The 25964-nt window shown below is 41.6% G+C and overlaps 1 protein-coding gene across 1 annotated transcript; it reads left to right on the top strand.

The window, feature by feature from the left end:
* Window positions 1-13248: 13248 nt before the first annotated feature.
* On the top strand, window positions 13249-25964 carry LOC146635411 (alpha-tectorin-like). Its single transcript, XM_085347033.1, has 13 exons — window positions 13249-13339; window positions 13477-13606; window positions 17420-17669; window positions 17891-18041; window positions 18169-18256; window positions 18363-18425; window positions 23532-23731; window positions 23830-23961; window positions 24055-24242; window positions 24956-25107; window positions 25193-25438; window positions 25521-25680; window positions 25878-25964. Exons 2-13 carry the CDS (start codon window positions 13482-13484, stop codon window positions 25962-25964), a joined length of 1842 nt encoding a protein of 613 aa, XP_085203159.1. The 5' UTR covers window positions 13249-13339; window positions 13477-13481.

Here is a 25964-nt window from a genome sequence, read left to right as displayed (position 1 = left end):
CACACACACACACACACACACACACACACACACACACACACACACACACACACTCTGACTCACTCACTGGCCTGCACCAGTTACCAGTCACTTTGTGGAGCATTGGACTGCCATTACCTCATAAGACTTTGTTGTTACACTATCTCATACCGTACATTACTAAATCTCCATTTGCACTATTTGCCTATTTGCACTACTCTGCCTGGTTTGCACTCATTGTCATTTACCCATTATATTGTATATTGTATAGCTTTCTTGTTATATGTAAAATTGTATTGTATTTATTTAAATTTTTACTTTAATTATTTTACTTGCATTTTTAATCACTCTTATATTTAAATGTTCATTTGCTATTTTATCTAGGGATTGAGAGTAACGAAGTTTCTATTCTCTGTATGTCCTGTACATGTGGCAGAATTGACAATAAAGTTGACTTTGACTTTGACTTAAACAAAGGAAGGGAGCATATCATAACTTCAGGGTGAACCCGAGGCCAAAACAACAAACAAAAAGTAACCTATCTCAGGGATAAACACAACTTACCTACTCAAAAGAACTAAACCAAATGACAATCACTTTCCTCCCTGCCTAACAAAAACAGGAGAAAACTGATCAACCAAAAAGGCGGTCCACCCCTACATGCTCTTACATTAACATAATATTTTGACACAGTGAACGGTCTGCCGGTTGGGTTGGGCCGAGGATGAATGAATTGGCAGTCCCTGGCGGTCTCTTCTTATCCGCTGCCTCCCAGTCCTCAGCCAATTGGTGTGAGCCATCCACCCTGGATGCACCAATCCCGGAGGAGCACCTGGACACTCAAATTCACACATGATTATGGTCACAGTCGTAACACATGATTAGGAAAGCTGCTAGCGCTTTCTTCTGCAGTGCCCAAATGTGATAATTGCAAATACCTACCGTGTAATTTTCCCAGTCTTTCCAGTTTGGGCATGTTTTCTTTTGTTTTTCTCTTGCTTTGTTACGCCTACTCATTACCACATTTCAGCTGCAGCATGAAATGTGTTTCATCCAAATTATGTTTCAATGTGTTATCATTCTGAGTCAGTGCTTCTCATTACTTAAACCTTTTGACGTCATTAAACATACCATTCAACAGATCAAAATTGTTCTAACGCTGCTAGTTGTAAGTATGTTGCAAAGACACCTTTACTGATTAGTACTCGTTGTTATTGCTCATCAACTCACCACACAATTGATAATGAGGAGGAAAACTACCCATAAAGGCAAAAACTGCTTTGTTGCAGACTGTAAAAGATTTCTATTTTGCTGTAAATAATTAGGACATTTTACAGTCTTTCCTGGGATCATATAACTTGATTAATGATTGAAATCTGGGTATGTGCAGTGGGCACAGACTTATAATGGGGAGCTGTATGAGTGCTCTATGAGAGACACGTAGCACACAGTCCTGGTAATCAGCACTGCACTCTATGACCTGTCTGTAAGTCATCTTCAAGGCTACAGAAAGCTGCTGCTCAAGTATTGATGAGAACACACATTTGTAAACACATCGAAACTCTCAATGTGTGAGAACAGAATTCAGAGCATGTGTGAGTCATTAGCATGAAATCTGATCTAGCAAAAAACAACTTTGTTTCGTTTAGCAGTCACGAAGAGTCATGAAGAGTCTAAGACAAGATGATGTTGAGTCATTTGCACTGCACCTGTTAGCAGAACAACAATGCAAAGTACTTCAAACATCACATACTGTTCATACTTAAACCCTCACAGTACAAAGCACTAAAAAATCAAACAGGAGCAGAAACTGAAACTGTGGATGCAGAGTCACTGACAGCTAAAAGAGCAAAAAACAAAACAAAACATGAAAAACAAGAAGATAAAGAACAGCTATTAACAATCATGATACAGACAAACAGCAAGATTGTAAAGACAAATATAAATATCAGCATGTATAGTAGCTCACCTGTGAGAATAGCTTTAATTAGCAATGATGCTAACGCTGTTATCATTAAAATTGATACAGTAATCCTCTGTTATGGTCAAAGAATAGATGATGGGATTTAACAGCATGGTATTATAAAGTGTCTTGAACATAAAGGTTTTATTATTGTTACTAGTAAAACAAATACAACACTGAAGAAGAGGCATGTAGCTGAGTCAAGAATAATAACAACACTTTTAACATCACTGAAGTTTCTGTTTGTAAGTTTACCTTTGAGCCATGGCTTATTTCTTTACATGTTGCTATGACGATAGGGAATATGTGCAGTGATTTATTGAAATGTGCAAACATATATGGAAATACAGTATACAGGGTAAAACAGTTTGTACAATGAGCTTGAAAGTGAAAAATATGCACGATCACCTTTACTCTTCCATACAGCCTGAACACTATTACTGGACTTAATTCACTCAGGTTCTGTCTGTCGGGTCACGTTAACTTCACTGTTTTATTTACAACTGAGCAAATCGGTTTGGCTCAGATTAAAGTTACGTTTCATAACTGCATTGTTTTAGTGAAGTTTAATGTCTCACTAGAGCACATGTTAGACTGAGCCATCCTCTTTGCTTTATTACCTGGTGTTCATATGTGTTGGACTTTTTTTCTTAACCATGAATTTTGAGATAAAACTAACATTAAAAATCATTTTTATAAAAGATAAGATAAGATAGAACTTTATTAATCCCTCGGGTGGGTTCCTCTGGGAAATTCGGTTTCCAAAAGCACAGCACCGACAGAAGTTACAGTTACAGAATTTTATATAATCAGAATCAGAATCAGAATCAGAATACTTTATTGATCCCTGGGGGAAATTATTTTTTGTTACAGTGCTCCATTTTAAACCAACATTAAGACAAGACAGACAATACGCTAACTAAGAATAGTACAATATATACATATATATACATACATACATACATAAGTCACTTATAAATAAATATTTGGAAAAGAAACGTGTAGTTGTAGCAGCAAACAGTGTGTTAAGTGGATGCGTTGTACAGGGAGATGGCCACAGGCAGGAATGATTTCCTGTGTCGTTCAGTGGTGCTTTTCGGTAATCTCAGTCTCTCACTGAACGTGCTCCTGTGACTGACCAACATGTCATGGAGTGGGTGGGAGGTGTTATCCAACATTGTCTTTATCTTGGACAGCATCCGCCTCTCCGACACCACCTTGAGGGAGTCCAGCTCCATCCCCACAACATTGCTGGCCTTACGGATCAGTTTATTAAGTCTGTTGGCATCTGCGACCCTCAGCCTGCTCCCCCAGCATGCAACAGCATAGAGGATCGCACTGGCCACAACAGACTCATAGAAAATCCTCAGCATTTTCTGGCAGATGTTGAAGGACCTCAGTCGCCTCAAAAAATAGAGACGACTCTGGCCCTTCCTGTAAAGTGCTGTGGTGTTTTTAGCCCAGTCCAGTTTATTGTCAATGTGTACTCCAAGGTATTTATAGTCCTCCACAATGTCAACACTGACCCCCTGGATTGAAACAGGGGTCAAGTGTTTCCTGGTCTTCCTGAAGTCCACGATCAGTTCCTTGGTCTTTGCCACGTTGAGCTGCAGATGATTCTGCTCACACCACGTGACAAAGGAGTCGACCACAGCCCGGTACTCTGTCTCATCATCCCTGCTGATGCATCCAACCACCGCAGAGTCATCAGAAAACTTCTGAAGATGGCAGGTCTCTGTGCAGTGGCTGAAGTCTGTGGTGTAGAGGGTGAAGAGGAAGGGGGAGAGGACAGTCCCCTGTGGTGCCCCTGTGTTGCTAATCACCTTGTCAGACACACACTGTGGGAGACGTACATATTGTGGTCTTCCTGTCAGGTAATCAACAATCCAGGACACCAGAGAAGCATCCACCTGCATCGCTGCTAACTTATCACCCAGGAGGGTCGGCCTGATGGTGTTGAAAGCACTGGAAAAGTCAAAAAACATGACCCTCACAGTGCTCGCCGGCTGGTCCAGATGGGTGTAGACACGATTGAGCAGGTAGATGATGGCGTCCTCTGTTCCGAGACGAGGCTGATAAGCGAACTGAAGGGGATCCAGATGTGGTCTTACTATGGGTCGCAGCTGGTCCAGGATGAGCCTTTCCAGGGTCTTCATGATGTGGGAGGTCAGTGCCACGGGCCTATAATCCTGGGGGCCACTGGGACGAGGCGCCTTTGGTACAGGGACGAGGCATGATGTCTTCCACATCACCGGGACCCTCTGCAGACTCAGACTCAGCATAAACAGTTTATGAAAGACTCCACACAGCTGGGGGGCACAGGCCTTGAGGACAAGGGGACTCACTCCGTCTGGTCCAGCAGACTTGCCTGAGTGAAGTCTCCTCATTTGCATCTCAACCTGGTATTGAGTGAAGGTGATGGGTGGGGGAGGGGTGTCAGGAATCTCACAGGAGGCAACATGTGAAGAGAGAGGCTGGCACAGTGGTGTGGCTCTGGATTCCAGGCTGACTACAGGTGAGGTTGTGGGGGTGGGAGCAGACACTGTGGTGTCGAATCTATTGAAAAACAGATTCAACTCGTCGGCTCTATTCTCACCTCCCTCAGCTCCCCTGCTGTTGGTTGGCCTGAATCCAGTGATGGTCTTCATGCCCCTCCACACCTCTCTCATGCTGTTCTGCTGGAGTTTCCACTCCAGCTTCCTCCTGTAATTGTCCTTAGCCTCTCTGATCTTGTCCTTTAGTAACACCTGGACCTTCCTCACCTCCTCTTTGTTGCCCCCTCTGAAAGCCCTCTTCTTGTTGTTGAGGAGGGCTTTGATGTCCTTAGTCACCCACGGCTTGTTATTTGGGTAACAATGAACAGTCTGAGCTGGAACAATGGAGTCGGTGCAGAAAGTTATGTAGTCTGTGATACACTCAGTAAGCCCATTGATGTCCTCGGCGTGAGGCTCACAGAGTGTTTCCCAGTCGGTCACCTCGAAACAGCCCTGTAGTTCCGCTATTGCCTCCTCTGACCACCTCCTAACAGTCCTGGTGGTCACAGGTTCCCTCCTCACAATTGGCACATAGCGGGGGGTGAGGTGAATCAGGTTATGATCTGACCTACCAAGTGGGGGGAGGGAGGAGGAGCTGTATGCATCCTTGACGTTAGCATACAGTAAGTCTAAAGTTTTCTCTCCCCTGGTGGGACAGTCCACATATTGTTTGAATGTTGGTAGTGTATTGTCCAGTGATACATGGTTGAAGTCACCCGAGATCACAATAAAGGCACTCGGGTGCTGAGTCTGTAGCCGAGCTATGGCAGAGTGGATAGTGTCACATGCAGCTGTGGGGTTAGCAGAGGGGGGAACATAAACAGCCACCAAGATGACGTGAGAGAATTCCCTGGGTAAATAATACGGCCTGAGTCCAACAGCACACAGTTCAGTGTCCGTATATATATATATATATATATATACATACACACACACATATATAAATACAGAGACAAATATAAATAAAAATAAAATATACGAAGGGGATAAATAGAATAAATAGGAATAAAAAATAAAAATACAAGTGAAATAAAAATACAAGTGAAGTTTGCACATTTCAAGTATTGAGGTCTATTTGCACCATTGACTATTTACAAAAGTATTGCACAAAGGTATTGTACAGTGAGGTGAAGAGGCACTACAGCTAATAGGAGGAAAGAGAAAGTTTACTAAGATAAAAATAAAAGCAGAGTAACATCTGATTTGTGTGTGGTGTTTTTTTTAATGTTGATGTTTCAGTCATGTTATGTTTAACTGTCAAAGGCTTGTTAGAAACTAAGGAAACTAATACTGCTCATGAATGAGACTAAAGGTAGAACGGTGTCCTTTACAACTAAAGATGTTATTAGCACCTCCACATTTATATCATAGTTTATGATATAGCACGTGTATTTCAGTAATAGCCTACTTATTTCAGTGTAGTGGTGAACAGTCACACAGCTCACGTGGGCGTTATCTGTGAAATTTTATCAAACTGCACTTTAGGTAAGCTTTAAAGAGTCAGATCTGGGATAGTTGGCTCCTCTAAACAAATTGTGCAACATGTAAGGTCTCCTCTTTACATATGCTGTGATAGGCTACATACCTTTGACTGAACACTCAGGTCTAACTTGATGTTTTGATAATCACAGTGCCATTAATGTAGGGCACAACTGCTCACAGTTACGTCAAAAGGAAATAGTGTTTGGTATTCATGATTCCATACACTATAAATTAAGTGAACTTGTTACAAACACGGTTACAACACATGGCTTCAAGGCTTCAAGCTATATTTATAGAAAATTGTGTTTTGTTGCAGTTTAGAGAGCAAATCTTTCAAATGTCAGGGTGATGACTCCATTTTCACGGATGAATGAAGAAGCATGACGACATTTGTTTTATATTGTATAACAATGTACAACACTGCATATGTTTTACAAATTTCACATATCATGCAGCTTTCTGTCCAGTCAGAGGTATTGAAATGTCAGCTGACTGACCCTGTCCAACATGCTTACACATATCTCATCAATCTTGCACACTATATAGGCTGTACCTCAGGAGGTTGTGCAGGTCACTTACTAACCAGAAGGTGGGCTGGTCGATCCTAGTCTGCTCAGGTCTTCATGCCAAGTGACCTTGGTCAAGATAATAATTTCATGTTGCTCACATATGAATGTGTGTCAGTGTTAGATAGGTAGCACTGAGAACAAGCATAGAAAGAAAGTTGTGTAAAGTGCTTTGAGTGCTCAGATACATTAGAAAAGTGCTATATAGGAACCAGTCCCTTCACCATTATCCATATAAAAATCTATTTATCTGGACAGAGTATTGATCAATTATCATGCAGTGTTTTCATTTTTCATTTATTTTTATTGATTTTAGCTTTATCAATAATTGTGTCTGGAGTACAATACAGAAGTAATAGTGCACTGAGGAAAGAAAGTTCTGGTTCTCGGTTGCTGCAGGTCTCAGTGACTTTCTACCTGGAACTAAAGAGGTATTTACACATTTACCAACCTGCTGTTCCTCATTAGCTCAGAGAAAAGCACAGATCTTCCTGCTCTGTTACATTTGACACTTCTTTTTTCTGTATTATGAAAACACACATTTCATAACTCTGATCCTTTGAAAGCTTCACGAGTTCAGTAAAGCTCTTACATCTGACATACGTCAAACTGACAAAGAACCTTTACATAATGGAACATGGCACCGTGAAGAAGACGCATTGTTTTTGTGTCTTCTCAAAAAGATTTCTAATGTGACTCCAGCTTCTGTTAGTAATGATGTGTTACTGTTGAAATGTGAGCCGTTTCTTTAAAGAGCCCATAGTCACAGCTGCCTCCACATCAACACAAGTTCAACATGAGTGAAACAGAAACTCTGACTCCGTCTATGTGAAAGGTTCAACATCCCATTAACCATTATGGAGTCTCTGATATAAAACTATGATATGATCCAAATCTTTTTTACACATACAAAACTGATTTACAAAAAGTACAAAATATTTATGACCACATTTTGAGCCCATAGGTGAGGTCAAATGTCTTTTTACATTACACCACAGTCATGAAGAGTGTGAGACAAAATGTAGACGCAGTTGCATCACAGCTGTTAGCAGGACAAAGAGCTTTAAGAAGACATGAAGAGCATTATTGTTGAATGTCTTTAATCCTGCAGTGACAAACTTATTTCAGTGTTTCCTGTTGCTGTTGTCCTGTTTGTGTAAGAAGAGGCTGAATAAGCATCCATCAGTGGGAGGTTCCCATCAGGCGGCTCCACCGTGGACTCCACCTCCATCCCTGCTCTCCAGGATCCACATAAAGAGAGACGGACGGAGAGAGCAGCGTCTTCTTCACAGAGACACCACCTGCAGAATCACCAGAGAGCCTCCTGAGCAGCAGCCTTCATCCTCCTCATCCTCCATCAGAGCTGCAGGTAAGACGAGCTGCAACTACAATAACTGATTGTTGTGTTCTTGTTTTCAGCAGAATCACAAACAGCACAGGTTGGTTTTCCACAGAAACACAGCTCATGTTCATGTTTATGCTCGAGGCAAACACTGAACTGTATATGTCAAAAGGAAATAATGTTTGGTATTTATGCCTCCATGAATGAAGTGAACTTATGACAAACGGGTTTACAAAACATGAGCATGTTTTATTCTCTGGATGGTGAAGGCTTCAAACTTTGCATTTGTGAGGTTGAACTTTTATAAAATTGTGTTTTGTTGCTGTTTAGAGAGCAAATCTGTCAAATGTCAGTGTGATGACTCCAATTTCACAGATGGATGAGGAAGCATGAAGACATTTGTTTTCTCTTTGTTTGTTTGACAATGTACAAATTTCACATAGCACGCAGTTTTTGGTCCAATCAGAGGTGTTGAAATGTCAGCTGACTGACCCTCTCCAACATGCTCCGCCCTCTGCTCTGCCTGTCTGTAAAACAATGATTTGCACATATCTTATCAGTCTTGCACAAAATAAAAAAATCTATTCATTTGATCAGAGCATTGATCCATGTTTGTGCAGTGTTTTGTTTTTGCATTAACCCCAAATATTTCCCTACAACATAAGTGACAAAGTGAAACATCACATGAACCATTATGGAGTCGCCCCTGATATAAAACCATGATGTGATCCAAACTGAGGATTATGGTTATTATGAAGGAGAAAACCACAGAGAGATGCTCAAACTGTTTTTATGTCAGGCTGTAAAACATGTTAACTTCTGCTATGAGTTTAATATTGAACATTAAATGCTGGGACACTTTTACCTGAATAACCAGTGACTTCTGAGTGAGATCAGAGCACAGCCTCATAAAGAGGAGCTGTACAAGTTCTTGACGCACCACATGTAGCAGAGCTAGTTCCAGGAACCAACGCTGCATCATGTGACTTCCTCTTCAGCACTAAAGAATGCTGCTGCTCAGGTCCTGTGAAGACAAATGAATAAACAAATCAACGCTGTCAAGGTTTCAGAACAAAATTTTAAAAAGGGTACGTTTTTGCATTAAATGCATCACTGGGTGAGGCCAAATATCTTTTTACATTACACCACAGTCATGAAGAGTGTGAGACAAAATGTTGATGCAGTTGTATCACAGCTGTTAGCAGGACAAAGAGCTTTAAGAAGACATGAAGAGCATTATTGTTGAATGTCTTTAATCCTGCAGTGACAAACTTATTTCAGTGTTTCCTGTTGCTGTTGTCCTGTTTGTGTAAGAAGAGGCTGAATAAGCATCCGTCAGTGGGAGGTTCCCATCAGGTGTCTCCACCGTGGACTCCACCTTCAACCCCGCTCTTGAGGTTGGAGGTGGAGTCCACGTCCGTCTCTCTTTATTCACATATGGTGAGACGGACGGAGAGAGCAGCGTCTTCTTCACAGAGACACCACCTGCAGAATCACCAGAGAGCCTCCTGAGCAGCAGCCTTCATCCTCCTCATCCTCCATCAGAGCTGCAGGTAAGACGAGCTGCACACCTGGACTCTTGCTCTGCCTCTTGTAACACACATCAGGACGGCTCAGTGGACACATTTCAGAGCTGAACAACACATCAGTGTTAGGACTGTTAACAGACACAAACACATCACAGACAGATGAAGGTGTGAAAGCCGACTTTTAGTGTTTTATCCAGATGTTAAAAGCTGAGTTCAGTGTTTTGGGGCTGGTGGTCATCATTCCTCCTGTTCTTACTGGACGTCAGGAGATCCTTTCCTGATGTGCTTGGAGCACAAAGCTCCACAGAGAATAGATTTGAATGTTTGTCTAATTTATCATTGTTGGAGACAAACTTCCTCAAACTGAACTAAAGTAAAACAGAAACATTTTATTTGAACATCCCAACCTGTTGCATGGATACGACAGTGCCGTTGGTCTGTTAGTGTTTCCTGTCAGGAACCTCGCTTACTTTCTGTCATGATCCTGGGTCCTTTTGACCCAGCGTTTTGTGTTTTCTCTTCGCGATTTTGGTTCTGTTCTTCCTCTGGTTAGTGTTTACTCTGTTCTGCCCGTGTGTTCCTGTATCTAGTCCGCGTTCTTAGTTTGTGTCCTTTCATGTGTAAGTTCCTGTTTTATTGTGAAGGTCTGTGTCTTATGTGAGTGTTTTCAGTTTGCCTCCCTAGTCTCGTCATGTTAATTACTCCCAGCTGTGTCCCCACCTGTATGTAATCCCCCTGTGTTCTCTGAGTGTATTTAAGTTGTGTCTTCTGTCATAGTAGTTGCTGGTTCGTCTGTGTTGTTTCCCCTCGGTCTCCCTGTATGTATTTCCCCGGACCTCCCTGCACCGTCATTCTTGGTTTGTGTTGTTAGTTTACCCAGTTTAGGTTTCAGTTTCATGTTCCTAGCGCCTTTGTTGTTTGCATTTTTGTTGTTAATAAACACTCACCTGCACCAGAGCTGCCGCCTTTTGGTCCTATATATATTCCACACGGCTTGCCCCCGCAAACCGTGACACTTTCAGCTCGAGCTGAGCTCAATATCCTGGCTTTTTATGCACTCACACTTTTATTTACTTGTTTTATCTGATTTATTATTTATTGTTTATTTACTGACTGTTTGTATGCAGTGTATATTTCTATAACTTCTACAGCACTTTGGTCAACAGGTTGTTTTAAACGTGCTGTATAAATAAGCTTTGACTGACACATAAAGTAAAGCCAGCTTTGCATTGTTGGAATAATTTGGTGAATTTCCAACAAGCTGGTGACTCGCCCTCCTGCCCCTCCCTCACTTTTCTTTCTAATAAAGCTTCTCATGTCCATGGTTGATGAGCTTCAGCTGGTTAGCAAACACCAGTTTGTCAGACCTGGACCAATCAACACCATCAGCTTACAGGTGCTGTCGGAGGAATGCAGTGCTGTGATTGGTTGGTGATGATTGGGTAGTCTGGTCAGAGACGTGAGTGTGACTTCTGCCCAGATAAACTGTGACGCCTGAACACATCTTTACTTTAATGAACATTTATTTTTATTCTGGAGCCCCGAACGCCTCGGGCTGAAGACACGCCCACTTTTATTTAACCTTATCTAAAGAAAGCTGCTGCTCAGGTCCTGGTGACAGAAACCTGTGAACACGTCAAAGCTGACAAAGAGTCCGAACACAGCGTCACATGACAGGGTTTTTGTGTTTTTACAGAATAAAGTTTTTTGGATGTTGTTAATGTGTGATGTTATATAGAGCTGATAATGTATTATGCCATCTATAAGTTTGTCTTTGTATCACTGCTGTGACAGGGTTTGTGTTTGTGTATAATTTGACACATTAAACACTTCAAACTACAATAACTGATTTTTGTCTTCTTGTTTTCAGCAGAATCACAAACAGCACAGGTTGGTTTTCCACAGAAACAAAGCTCATGTTCATGTTTATGCTCGAGGCAAATACTGAACTCTGTGAGTCATAAAATAAATAATGTTGGGTTTGATGAGTCCATAAACTACAAGTGAAGTGAACTTAATACAAACCGGTTTACAACACATGATCATGTTGTATTCTCTGGATGGTTTCAAACTTTATGTTTGTGAAATTAAACTTTCAGAGAAATTTTTAAAGATACACGAACAGATACAAAATACACTAACTGTGTTACAGGTTTCTGTCAGCTGATTGGCCCTCTCCAACATGCTCCGCCCTCTGCTCTTCCTGTGTGCTCTCATTGCACCGACAGGTAAACGCACACACCTGTCAGCCATTCTGTCCTCACAATACTCAACTGCAAAAACATGAGAGTGACGATGAAGAAAACTTTAAGTACAAATAATCTGACATCGTCAGCAAACTTTCATCCTTTTTTTCCAAGATTTTTAATTATTCTTTAACAATAAAGTAAAACAAAGAGCCAAATATACAAAAACAATAATTCACAGAAAACAAACAACAATCTGCTCCTCCAGAAGCATCTTCAACCCTCAACATCCTCCAATCAAAGAAAACACGTTCAGATTTACACAGAAAACAACAACAAACCAAATGGATCACAAACAGCATCATTTGTTTTCATATTAGTCATGATATCAATAAATACAGTTAAAGTTGAATAATGATCATCTGCTTATCAAAATGCCATTTATGAATAAGTGACATAAAGTCTCTGGTCTGTTTTCTTTGTTTCCAAGAAAGCTAACTGATGATGTCATAGTAAAGCTTTACACTGATTGGTGAACAAACGCTGTTTAATCCCTTCATGAAGTCAGTTTTTCAGCCTGCAGCTCTCCCTGTTTGTCCGACCAGCTAACAGACTGTAGCTCACAGCTCTCATGTGTCTCTGTGTCTTCAGGTGCTCAGTGGTTCTATCAGTCTTCAGTGTTGGACATCAGCTCATGTCTCATCACGTATTATGGACAGCAGTACGAGCAGCTCTATGTGAGTAGGATGAAGCCTGATGTTTTAGCAGATCTTTGTGTTTCCATCACTGTGGCTGTTTAGTCTCCACCTGTGGCAGAGATCATGTTTGCAGACTGAGTGAACATCAGCAGTTAATGAAGGTCACACACTCTCTGTTCACGGGTTCAGGCCCTCAGAGGGCAGCTGGCTTTGAACTCAGAGTCTCATTAATGTCCTCTGCAGTGATGCTGAGTATGTGAACATCACCTGATGCAGCTTCCTGAAGCAGAGCGAGAGCTCTGACTGAAACCTGAGCAGCTCTGACACCAACAGTTCAGCTGTAAATGACTCAAAGCACAAAAGATGTTGATGTTTGACTCGTTGTGTCTCTGATTTTCCACAGGTGAACATAACATCTGGAAATGTTACCGCCTGTTTCAACGGCTTTTTCAGTCCTGAAACTGGAGGCGACTGTGTTGTGGAGCGTTCACGGGGCGCAGAGAGTTTTTACTTTGGGACATATTCATATAATTATTATTATGATTATTGCTACTTCTATATATATTTCAATAATGTGAGTGTTTTTCTGTATCACACAGTTAAATCTGTCACTTTTCACTGTTTCACCACAAATTAATTGTATAAACACTGCAAACCAAAAATAAAATTTGAGGTTTTATCACATCAAAAACTTTTGTAAAAGCTTTTAGAGGAAACTTCCTGACAGTGTCTGAAACTTTTCTGTTTGCTCGTTACAGATGTATTTGTATCATGTTAAGTATGGGACACAACGATATCTGTACTTGTCTAATTACAACTCTGATCCAACGGTGAGTCTCTGAGTGTTTATAAACAACTTTACACGTCTGTTAATGTTTAAATACTACATTAAATACTTTCTAACACAAACATCGTTGTCTCTGCTTTGTAGTCGTAACATTGATTGTGTTTGTTTCTGTCCAGGTGTTTGAGCTTCAGGTCGGTGGAACCACAGTCGATACAGTGACTCTTACTGCATATGCAAGTTATTTCTTCAGCATCAGTGGATGCAGACACTCAGGTAAGTGAATCTAAAGCTCCAAACTCAACTTTGGGATTCTGTAAAATGTAACTATTTGAATGTTACGGTGATGTTTGTGCTCACAGTTGTTAAACGAGTCAGTGATCTGTGAGTGTTTGAATTCCTTCAATCCTCAGGTCAGATGTATCGACCTGGTACAGTGATCAGCTCTGATCCAGAAACCTGCTTCAGTCTCACCTGTAATGAGACTGCAGTCCTCAACATCTCCAGCTGTGGTCCACTGGAGCGTTGTCAAGGCAACAACATGTAAATATGTCTTCTTTGTATTTAAAAGAAAGCAGGAAGTGTTAGTATTACATCAGCAGTGATTGAACTCATTTTGATCAGAGCAAAGAGCTTCTTCTTCTTCTTCTTCTCAGTGAACAGTGAGTTTGATAAAATGCTCAAACTTCACACACAGCTGCTGATTCACAGCTGGATTATTTGATGAATCACATATCAATTAAACCCCTTCTGTTTGTCTGGCTGGTGTTTACTGTAGTGCCACCATCAGGTTTTTCTCTGAGATGTCTTGAAAAATGAGAGCTCCCACTGGTGGCTGCAGCTCCCAACAGCAGCTCATTAAGATGTTCATGGTTGGATTTTTTTTTTTTTTTTGATGACCAGGATATGTCCTTACATATTAAACAAATATGTAAACATGTATTTTCTTCCATTTGCGCAACATCTCTAAAATTAGAAATATCCTGTCTCAGAGTGACGCTGAAAAACTAGTTCATGCATTTATTACTTCCAGGCTGGACGACTGTAATTCATTATTATCAGGATGTCCTAAAACCTCCCTGAAAAGCCTTCAGCTAATCCAAAATGCTGCAGCAAGAGTCCTGACAGGGACTAGAAAGAGAGAGCAGATTTCTCCTGTATTGGCTTCCCTTCATAGGGCTCTAGACTAACTTTTTGCCACGGTTGCACTGGTGCGCCCAACTTGTTTTTTCAACTGCATTGCTTAACACCACTGTTTTAAATGTTCACTTTTTTTAATTGCTGTCCATACAGACAATATTGATTCGTGAATGATTAACTAACAATCTCGTCAAGACAAAGTTCTTTATTTAGAGCAAAGTTCTACACGAAAGATAAGTTACTGAAAAAGTGCTTGTGCTTAAAGTGCGTTGGCACTTTGGCACTCTTTAGCAATATTGTAGGCAATGTTAAACTGAATCATCATCTCGGCTCCTCTGACGACCTGTTTGCTGAAGGACAGTGAGGAGAGGGGACACTTGGGCGGTGCATTTATCACAGCATATAATGTGTTTTCTGGATACACTGGTGCTTTCTCAGCGTTTCAATTCGAAACATATTAGCACAGTTCACAAATGCAGTATTGTCGGCCATGGGCTTTCCACACTCACAACCGTACAGGCAGTGCATCATGTTGTTAACTTTATTGTATCTTAGCCAGGGAAACTGGTCAAGCCACTCTCTTTCAAATGTATAAATGTCCCCCTTTCACGTTCAGTGGGCTCTGGCTCTGGCTCTGGCTCATTATCTGAAGCCGTCTCAGGACCAGTGTTAGACATAACCTGAGAGGTTGGTGGCTGCGAGTCAGAGCACTGGTTATACATTTCAGATGGATCAGGCCTTAACTCAACAAAAAAGTTATTAATCGTCCTTTTCATCTTTTCTTAATGCCCACAGCTGCATCCACTTCTGTCAGGCCTAAGCTGCTCACTCGGGCTAAATATAAACCACAAAAATAACACTTCTCATTCTCTACATGTTTGAGAATGAGACGTCACTGGTTTCAATAATCGATCTGATTCCAATTCACAATGTTCAGATTTGCTTCAATTCCCTATTTGATTCAATTCAATTTTGCCTCAGACAGTCAGAAATATTATAATTCTGATCGTTTATCAGTGCTGACACTTGTGAGGCTTCATCAGAGGTGTGAACATCACAGCAGATGCCTTTGTGTCAAAGTAACTGAGGATGAAACACAGAAAAACATGAAGGAGATTTTCCTGGCCTGGATTTTTATAGCAGATAACCTTAAAAACATTCTGCAGTAGATTGAAAACTGAAGAAAAACATGACTCAACATATAAAATTACCTGATGCTGCTGAAGTGAATGTTACAGAGGTTTTATTAAAAACTTGCTAAGCATTTTGCAATGTGGCATCATTTTAAAACTTTCTTCAGTATTAAACAGCAGAAATAAGCCTTTCTTGTCATTTTTGAAAAAGAAACAGCTGTTGTCAGTGCTTGTACACAATAGTGTGAAATAAGCAAATGAATGGGGGAGAGAGAGAGAGCTGTGCTGGAAGTGTGATTTTATCTTGGTGGAAGCAAAACAGCAAAGGTAAGAGTGAATTAATGAGGATGTTATCAAACGGGAACAGCAGTTTGGATCTTCTTTTGCTGCTGGCTCAGTGAATTTTGGTTGGAGAGTAAAAAAAACCTGCAGCTCAGAATCTGTGAGCTTTTTCAGCCCCGACAGCGTCTCCATTAGTGATGGGATTTCCGTCTGTTTTTAGAGAACCGGCTCTTTCGGTTCGGCTCACTAAAAAGAGCCGGCTGTTTCGGCTCCGAACCGGCTCTTCAGGTTGTTTTGTTGCTTTAATTAATTTATTATTAACAATAATATAAAATTATGCACAAAAGGAATTACTAATGTAAAAAAAAAGTAGTTTTATTTATATATGTTTATATATAAATATATGCGGTGGCCCCTAGAGACAAAACACGTACAAACTCCAAAACACATTTCTAGCATGAACTGAACTTCCAAAGCAGAGCTACTAGATCACTTAAATTACACAATTGAAAGCATGTGTGTATTGTTTGTGTATTTATACACAAGCATTCATATATAGTCAAATAATTTAAAAAAAAGGTTCATTTACCTGTTACTACCACACACCAAATCCAGTTATTAGTACTTCCTGGCTTGTGTAGCCACCAGTGTTGGGACTAACGCGTTATTAAGTAACGCGTTACAGTAACTACGTTATTATTGTGGTAACGAGCACGGTAACTAGTTATTATGCCAAAACCAGGAACGCGTTACTCGTTACTGGGATTTAGATAGGCTCGTTATTCGTTACTTTGTGTGGTGGCTATCGCGGAGCTTCCACAGATTCAGTAACATTAGCAAGTGGTGGAGGCCAGCAGGTGGATGAAGGAAAAGGGAGGCAAGAGGAGAGACCCGAAGTGGCCGCTGGTCCGAGAGTGTCAGGTGAACTGAACTTCAGGTAAGAAGTTATAACCTGCAGTCTATCTGGGTCAGATATGAACTAAGTTTAGGTGGAGTTTATTTTCCTTATTCTGACTTTTTCCGAACTGCGTGCTAGCTAGCATGACGGAGTTTCTATACAGCTGGGTGGTGCTATGTTACTGATGTTGAACTTTATTTTGTTCATAAGGTTAATTATTAGAGTTGCCAACCGTTCCCTAAAAAACGGAATCGTCTCGTATTCAGAGAAAATATTACGCGTTTCTTATTGAGGTGAAAAGGAACAGTTTGTCCCAGACTTCAGCTGCAATGAAAAAGACACAAAGCTGGAGTTATTCTGTGTCTTTGCTGCACAGCTGCCTCTTCTTCTCTCATCCTCCCCCCTCCCTCTCCTGTTTCTACTTCAATCATGAAAACTGATCAATGATCAGCTGATCGGCTCTCTTGTTTGTTTATCGCCCACTTTGCGCCAGAAAGAGGAAACCAGCAGATGTTGCGCTAAACAACAGCAGCACGTTTAAGCTTGATCAGCTGTTGTTAGAATTTATTTAATATTAATTTCTAGTATCAGCTGATGTTTGCTGGAGCCACAGCTGTAAAGCTGCTGGTCATGATATGATTTGTATATCTGGTGAGAGGGAAACATGAAGATGAAACCAGGAGATGTCCTTACTGAATCATCAGAGCTGAACAGGTGATGGAGAAACAGGTTTACCTTTTAGGTGACATGAATGAGTTGGAGAGAAGTTATGAACTGTTTCTGAGGGACAAATAACACCAGGATCCTTTTCTAAGTAGCTGACAGCTGGTAAACTGTTGTTGTGATTTAAGGCTATAAAAACAAAACAAAACTGAATAATGTTGAATTTTCTGCATTTGTCAGCTGCGTGTTGGACACCATGTTGGCCTCCACCTGCACTGTGACCGGCCCCACTATCATTGACGTCCACGGCCAGATTAACTCCATCCAGGATCGCTGTGCGTACTCTCTGTTCTCGACTCCGTCACTCCCAGACTTCCTTGTTCTGGGGAACTTCAGGGACAGACGTCGTAAAGATGTGAGCTTTTTGGACACTGTGACGCTGCGTGTGGACGGGCATGACATTCACCTGGAACAAGGTGGGAGAGTTCAGGTAAGCGACCTACAGCCACAGTTCATGTGTCAGAGTGGAGTCTGATCCAAAGTCCTCCCTCATCCTCTGCTGTGTCTCCTCGCATCGTTCTTCTCAGGGCTGTTAGAAGCAGTTCTTTCAGAGCTGCTGAACTCAGTGGTTGTTGCTGTGAAATCAGCCTGTTTGTGTGTTTGACATGTTTCACTCAGTGTTTCCTCCACTTTGTCTCTGCTGTGATGCAGCTGGACGACTCCACACTGACCCTCAGCAGCTCACCTCAGCTGGTTCATGGTGTGCAGCTCTCTAAGGACCAAACTGGAGTCACTGCTGATCTCTCCAACCTCAACATCTCTGTCTTCTTTGACGGCGACACCACACAGATCCTCTTAGAAGGTACAGAAGATAAAGTTTAATTCATGTAACATAAACTGTAAACTGTGCTGTTATTAATTGAGCTGCTGTGTTCATCCATTTTGAATATTGATGCTGATCTGACTCATTCTGTCCTGATCCTGTGCAGGACCTGCTGGTTCATCTGTGGAGGGTCTGTGTGGAAACTCCATCAGCTCTCTGAGTGACCTGAGGCTCTCTGAGTACAGCTCCACCAGGTAAGACCTCATCACAAGCTCAGAGTCCCTCTGACTGCTGCTGCTGATGTTGCAGATATTCTGTTTGTATGAATGAGCCTGAACTTTGTTGTTTGTCGCCCCCTAGCTGTGAGATGCAGTACAGTGAGACTGCTGACAGCACGATCGACTGCACCAGTGTGACTGAACGGTGAGCAGACTGATCCACACAGCAGGAAACATCTTACCACTTTATTTCTAATTCACTTTAAAACATCATAACAGCTGAACAAAGTCATGTATAAAAACATAAGAGAACCAGAACAAAACATCAAATCGCTGTAAGTTAAGATAAAATAAACTTTTATTAGTCCCACACGTGGGAAATATTTTTGGTCACGGCAGAAAGCACAAGTTAAGAGCAGTAAAAATTAAGAAAAAAACAATAGGATAAGATGAGACATAATTACATACTATAAAAAATAAAACAACATTGTGATGGACCGAGTTAAAAAAGCAGGAGTCAAAGGTTTATTAGAAAGGTAGGGTTTTCATTTAACCCCCACAATTTTAATTACAAAAGTAATAAATGTTGAACTCATAAAAGAGGTCAAAGAAACAAAACTGAACTCGGGCAGAGAACTGCAATCTTAACAAACCAAACAACTGCCCAAACAATCGTAACTGACCTGAAGAGGAAATGACACACAGGTGTGTGTGTGTGTGTGTGTGTGTGTGTGTGTGTGTGTGTGTGTGTGTGTGTGTGTGTGTGTGTGTGTGTATAGATAGATATCTATCTCCCCATCTATCTATCTATATAGTACTCGTTAAAAGTCCCCCGATACCGGGGACCGATACCACGGTCTGAGAAAAGTCTGTTTGAGCGGCGTGTAAGGGGTTAATCACAGGCGCCGAGTGCCCGCGCCGAGTGCCCGCCCCCAGGCCCCGGCTGCAGCTCAGAGCGGGGGAGAAGGGGAGGCAAGACATGTCAGCCGTGTGGAACTATTTCAAAGTGAATGAAGACGACAAAATAAAGGCGGACTGCAAATTGTGCTCAGCGAAATTGTCCAGAGGAAGCTCGAAAGGTAGCGCATTTAACACAAGCAATTTAATCAAGCACCTAAAATCCCAACATGACAATGAGTACAAGGAGTTTACCCACACTTCTAAACCAACACAACCCACGCTGCAGCAAACTCTTGCAAGACGAGAGAAAATGTCCAGAGACAATCTACGTGCTGTGAAAATAATATACTTCAACAACATGGGAATAGAGCAGCTGCGAGAGACTATTATTAGAGACTATCACTATTAATGAATGAATGGTACGGAAGTGGAGGAAGCAAGAAGAATGAGTGGAGTAAAGTTTGACTTATCTGACTGCTTTGTTTCACCTAATGCGCCTTGTGGTCCGAAAAATACGGTACTGCAAACTAAAGTCTGATTTTGCGTTATTTTAAATTAAGAAATAAGAATACATTACTTGAACTTTGTCACGATGGAACAGGGAGGACTCAGGCGCAGACTGAAAAATTACAGAAAACTTAAATTTTATTTACACACTCCCGGTGCACTATATACAGGTGAGGGGAAAGGGTCCAAGGTTCCCAGGGGTACAGGGAAGAATCAGGAGACGTCCTCTCTCGCACAGCTCCACACGAACAGCACAATTCTCTTGGAATGGTCCTTTTCTCACACACGCCACTCTCACTGCCGCACTCACAAATAGGCTTCGGTGTCCAAACTTCCAAACAGAGCACGAAGGATCTGCACACAGAGATGAGGAATTAACAATGAGAAGAGTACTCAAAATTGGCTTAGGCTAAAGTAGCACTGACGAGCGTTACTCAATAGTCCAGACGAGGTGCTCTCAATCACTAAGTAGTGAGAGCAAACGAGGTGAGGAGCCACAGGTGATTGCTTGCAGGTGGTGAAGGGGAGCCCACAATGAGCTGCACCCAGGCAGCGTGTAGAGAGTGAAAGGAGAGAGACGTACTTCAATGTACTTCAGGCCCAGCAACACACTCAGACAAAAACTGGTTCTTCCCAAATGCAAGAACTCCAAAACACAAACTTAATAATGTAGTGTGTGCTGTACAGTGCAATGAGGAATGCTCAGATCTGAACATGTTCACATTTTGGACAGAGAGGACAAATGGTTTGAAAGACGAGTGAAAGAAGCCATCTATGTCCACTGTGAGCGACCATCTTTGAACAGAGGAGGTGGTTTACGACACCAACTGTCTGCCATCTATAATCCAGTTCTGACATCCCTTCCCAGACGCCTTACCGCCCACTCACATCCTGGGCCTTTTGACCCTAAGAAATTACATGATAGGGTGGGGCCAGGTTTCACAGCGAACTCACCCGAAACCTTGGCTTTTTTCTTTTCCTACACTCGTCTTCACCAGTGATGGAAATGACGGCATTACTAACGCCGTTACTTTTTTCAATAACGAGTAATCTAACTAATTACTATTTCTATTGTTACAACGCCGTTACTGTTACTAACAAGAAAATGCAGTGCGGTCATGTTACTATTTTTCAACAAACATCGGTTGAAGCTGTGTTCAGCTTACCACACCTTCTATCAGCTGCACGGAAGTAGCGGTCTACATAATTAATCTGGGTAAATGGCTGCAAGTAACTGTGCATATGATTTTAAAATTGCCAATTTATATTTGCATTTAAAGTTATGAAATATGATTCAACAGAATTGTTTGCGGTTGTTACAGTAAATAATATAGATTTTTCTACTCAGATTTTATGATTTTTGTATGATTTTAGATCAATTGTGTTAATACAAATAGAAAACAACTGTAAATTCAGACACTTGAGGTTGTGCTGAAAAGGATGATACTAAACAAGACAAAGTAAATAGTTTTTAAAGGTGAAATGTAGAGGTAAAATCAAAAGTAGTTAAAATGTCCAGTTATAACCTTTTTAAAGTAACGCAATAGTTGCTTTTCAAGTAATTCATTACTTTTAGAATCTTGTAACTCAGTTACTAACTCTGTTACTTTTTTGAAGATGTAACTAGTAACTATAATCAGAAATGGGCAGTACCGCGTTACTTGTAACGGTAATGCAAAAACGGTAATTTGATTACTGTTACTTTCCCGTAGGAACGCTGCGTTACTGCGTTACTAAAACCGTGATTTTTTTTTGCGAGAATGTCTCATGACAGTGACGTAAGCGAGTGCGACAACAGCTGTGTGCAGATCAACAATGGATAATATATCAAGTGCGGGAGAGAGTATGAGCATGCAGCGTTTAAAGCGTGGAAGTACTGACCTTACTTTGAGTTTGATTCCATAAAAAGTGACAAAAACATTAGCGTCCGTTGTGCGTGCGAAGAAAACTTCTTTTTACAGCGAAAAAAACCCCTAAACTTCCAAGCAAGCGCCGAGTGCGCAACGACGTAATGGGAAAGTCACGGATTCAAACTTGCGGATTCTTCCACTGAGCGCTGCGACACACCTGCACCAGGGTAAAATCTGCCTACCGCAGTCCTGCTTTACAGGTGAAAATAGAGCAACAGGACCGCTGAGTCTTTGACTTTATTTATTTTCTTCCGTGTTTTACTTGCATCTATTTGAAAGAGTGAGTGTAAACACACCAAAAATATTTTATTTTATGTGCTGGAATGTACAGAAAATAGGTTTAAATGTTAAACTAATTTCTTCCAGTCAGAGAATGTTGCATATAATTAATTTTTGTGCTTGATACATAAAATTAAAAGATTAAAACTAATAAAACAAGTTTTAAAAAGAGATGTTTCCATTTGATTACATTTTGTATGATGGATTATGCAGAAAAAGTAGAATTGGGCTTGTAAATAGTTTTTTTTTTTAAATAACCAAGTAACTAAGTAATTAATTACTTTTGAAAATAAGTAATCAGTAAAGTAACAGGATTATTTTTGGGGGGAAGTAATCAGTAATTAGTTACTGATTAATTTTTTCACGTAACTTGACCAATACTGACTATAATTAATTACTTTTTCAAAGTAACTTGCCCAGCACTGGTCTTCACACCTTGGCGTGGGGCCAGGTTTCACAATGAGTTCACCCAAAACTCTGGCTGATTGTGACCCACACCCGTTTTCACACCTTGGCTCATGTGATTAGGTAGAGGATCATTAGGGGGTCGATTGTCCCTCTTGGGGGATACTCCCACAGGTCTTAAATCTGGGACTCTCCACCGCTTGACCCTAGAACTGAAGAACCTTCTTGAATGTGAGGTCAAACGTCCTCAAGCAACTTAAAAAAGTCTAGACTCTTTTTCTTTCTGTTTTCATTTGTACCAGTTAAAAATCATGCAGCGCTATTTTGTAACAATTGTAGAATGAGAGGGGGGCCTGGCTAATTCCAGTCAAAAGAGAATTACAATAATCCAGACGACAGGTCACGAACACATGGATCAAAGTGTCTAGGTGGTTTCTAGGAGGGGGACTTAACCACAGGGTTGACATATGAGTCATGTTTAAGGCTCGGGTCTATTTTCACAACTAAATTGGTGATGCTGGACTTTTTATGCAGGACCAAAGAGGAAAGATCTAAAATCATGACCTCTGTCTTTCTTCTTTTTTCATTAAAATTAAAAAGGTTGAGTGCCATCCACCATCTTTCTGTATTATACTTAAATTATGTGTGTTGTGTCTGCACCCGTTAACAAAGCAAGACAAACAGCTTAACCGTTTTTTACTTGCTAGTAAGGGGAGTCTGGTCGGATCCTCAGAGCAGCACTTTTGCCCTCGACCTCAGACGACTCCAAAAGAACCAGCCTCCCCTGCAGCCTTTTATTCTCTCACACACAGTTTCCCAAACAGCCACTGTTAAACCCCCCTGTGGTGCGCCATAAAATGTCATTAAACTAAGGCACTGAGCATGTGTATGTAACTTCCTGATCACAAATGATCATCTCCCCTCACCCTGTGTATGGCTTAACCCCTCTAATGGTACACAAGCACAGGTGAGGTCATAAATGGCAAGAAGTAAACATCCTCCCTAAATAAGGACAGAGAACCTTCACATAGGGTTTCTGCAGTTAAACACTATAACCAATTACCCCCCCCCCCCCCCCCCCCCCCCCACCTAGATGTAGGCCGGGAGGAGGATGGAAACAGAAGAATGTTGTTGATCATACAGTTTGAACCAAGGCTTACAAATTTAAGTAGAACAATGACAACTATTATCAAAATTAACCTAACAATGTGACTTCAGCACAGATGGAAGATAAAAACACCTGATCACAGATGATTATTTTATTCTCATTAATGTTTTTGTTTTTTTTTGTTTTTTTATCTGTGGTACAGCTGTAATCTCCTGAGGGAGGCGCCCTTCTCCTCCTGTAACAGTGACATTGACCCAGAGCCCTACATAACCGCCTGCACCGACACTTTGTGTAAATATCCTGCAGTGGACGGACTCAACTGTCAGTTCCTGAAGGCCTACGCCAGAGCCTGCAGTCTACACAACCTCGCTCTGGATGGCTGGACATCAAAGACCGGCTGCTGTAAGACCTTAATAAGCTCTCCTTTGTTAAAGACCTGAACTGTGGATTTTTAGAGCTCCCATGTTTTCAGGATAATACATCAGTGTGTTCCTCTGTAGCCTCTGAGGCCTTCTGTCAGGACAGGACCTGCAGCGATCACGAGTTTTGCGGTCAGAAGACGGTCGGTGGTGACACTCGCTGCTTCTGTCGGGACATTTTTGCCTCCAAGTACCAAGCAAACAACTCTTTTGGTACGACAGCTGTGACATCACCATGACAACAGGGCTGAATGATGGAGGAAAACCTCTAACTGTGATTTTTCTGACTGATATTGTGATGTTCAGGTGATCCAACGGTCTGCATGCAGGACTCTGCTTCAGTCACTCTGGTCGGTTGTCTCCTGGAGGACAAAGACATCAACTACTCTGCCTTACACCTCAACGACCCGACCTGCAGGGGTCAGGTGGACGAGCTCACCCACATGGTGACCTTCAGCTTCAACAGCAGCAACAGCTGTGGGACGGTGGTCACGGTGGGTTTCATCTCCTCCTCTTTACCTTCTACAAGCAGCCAAACATCTTCCAGCATCTGCTGAGCTTCTCCTGCTCTGCTGCAGTTTGGGATCTTTCTGTGAGATCAGCTTCACCTCTGAGCTCTGTGGCTTCTCATCACGTTGACGATCTGTGTAGTTCATACACAGAAACATCAGAGTAGGAGTTTGATTCAGTACAGGAAGAAACTCTCTAATGTTTATGCTGTGTTAAAATAAAGTGACTTCATTTGATGTGCTCGACTTGTCTGCGTGACACGAGCGGTCAAAGGCAGAGACAGAAAGGAGACTAAAGCTGTTGTTGTTGCTTTTAAGAACAAAGTGAATGAGTTTGATGTTTTTGACGTGTCTATTTAGCAGATTGTTTCTGATGAAATCTGTGATTATAATCACTGATAAGATGTCATAAACATTGGACTGAAAAAACAAGGACACTTTCTTAACTTCATACTTCTGAGTTAGAGGTCCATCATCTTCAAAGTGTTGATGTTCTCAGATTAAAATCACTGTAAAGAGACTGAAAATAAAGTTAACGTGGCTTCATGTGTCTGTGCAAATAAAGCAAACAGAGCATGATTTACATTCACTTTTTCTAATTGAATAAAACTGATTCAGTGCATTTTGGGATTAATGAACTGAACTGAATAGACAAATGTTAACAGTCAGTAGCAACTTCTGATTGTGTGACTCTGCAGACCAACAACAGCCAAGTGATCTACAAAAACACCATCATGACCCAGAACAGCTCCTCTGACATCATCACTCGTCACGACCAAGTCTACATCGACTTCTCCTGCGTCCAAACTCAGCCGGACATCAAGACTGCCACCTTCAGGATCAGAGACAGGTGTGTGGTTGAGTTACTTTAAGATGTGAAGCTTCTCATGAGGTTTGTGAGTCAGAGAAACCTGAAGTGTGTTTGTGTTCTGCAGCTCTGTGATCCAGCACATCACATCTGGAGTTTGGGATTACACTCTGACCATGAAGGCTTTCACTGACGCCGGCCGCACACAAGCTGTGGAGTCCAGCACTGAAGTGCAGCTGAACCAGAAGATCTGGGTGGAGCTGAAGTCTGACGGACTGGATGGAGACCTGGTCGTCATGGTAACCGACTCCTGCTGGGCCACTGACCAGCCATCACCCGACAGCACTCCGAGATACGACCTGATCATAAACGGGTGAGACAGACTCACAGAGTCATGTGGTTTTGATCTCTCTCATGCACTCCTGAACAAAGTGTGTTTTCCTGTCTGTGAGCAGCTGTGCCAACCCTGCTGACCAGACGGTGCAGGTGGAGGAAAATGGACTGGGAACCTCCAACTACTTCTCCTTCAACATGTTTGAGTTCACCGGGGGCTCTGGTGAAGTTTTCCTGCACTGCAAACTCCACGTGTGTCCCAAACAGAACAACTGTGTCCCGGTACAGCTTTGTTACCAAACACATCACACACAATCAAATGTATCTCTCTTCTGTTACGATCATTAAACAGATTATTTTCACTTATTCTTGTTTCTATTCTGACACAAAAGCTCAAATGTTCTCAGCAGATTCAGTCCTGAATGAAAGGATCAGTGTTGATCTTCTAAAGTCTGGACTTTGTCTCTCGTTGTCTTTAGACTTGTCCTGGAGCTGCTCGCAGACGCAGATATGCCAGGTCCAAATATGAAGGTGAAGCCTTCATCAGCATGGCCTGGACTCATTAG

This window comes from Diplotaxodon limnothrissa, linkage group LG3 (genome assembly GCF_057381915.1).
Source record: "Diplotaxodon limnothrissa isolate DT_005_m linkage group LG3, D_limnothrissa_male_GT1.1, whole genome shotgun sequence".
Lineage (NCBI taxonomy): Eukaryota > Metazoa > Chordata > Actinopteri > Cichliformes > Cichlidae > Diplotaxodon > Diplotaxodon limnothrissa.
This window is presented reverse-complemented; position numbering and strand designations above follow the sequence as displayed.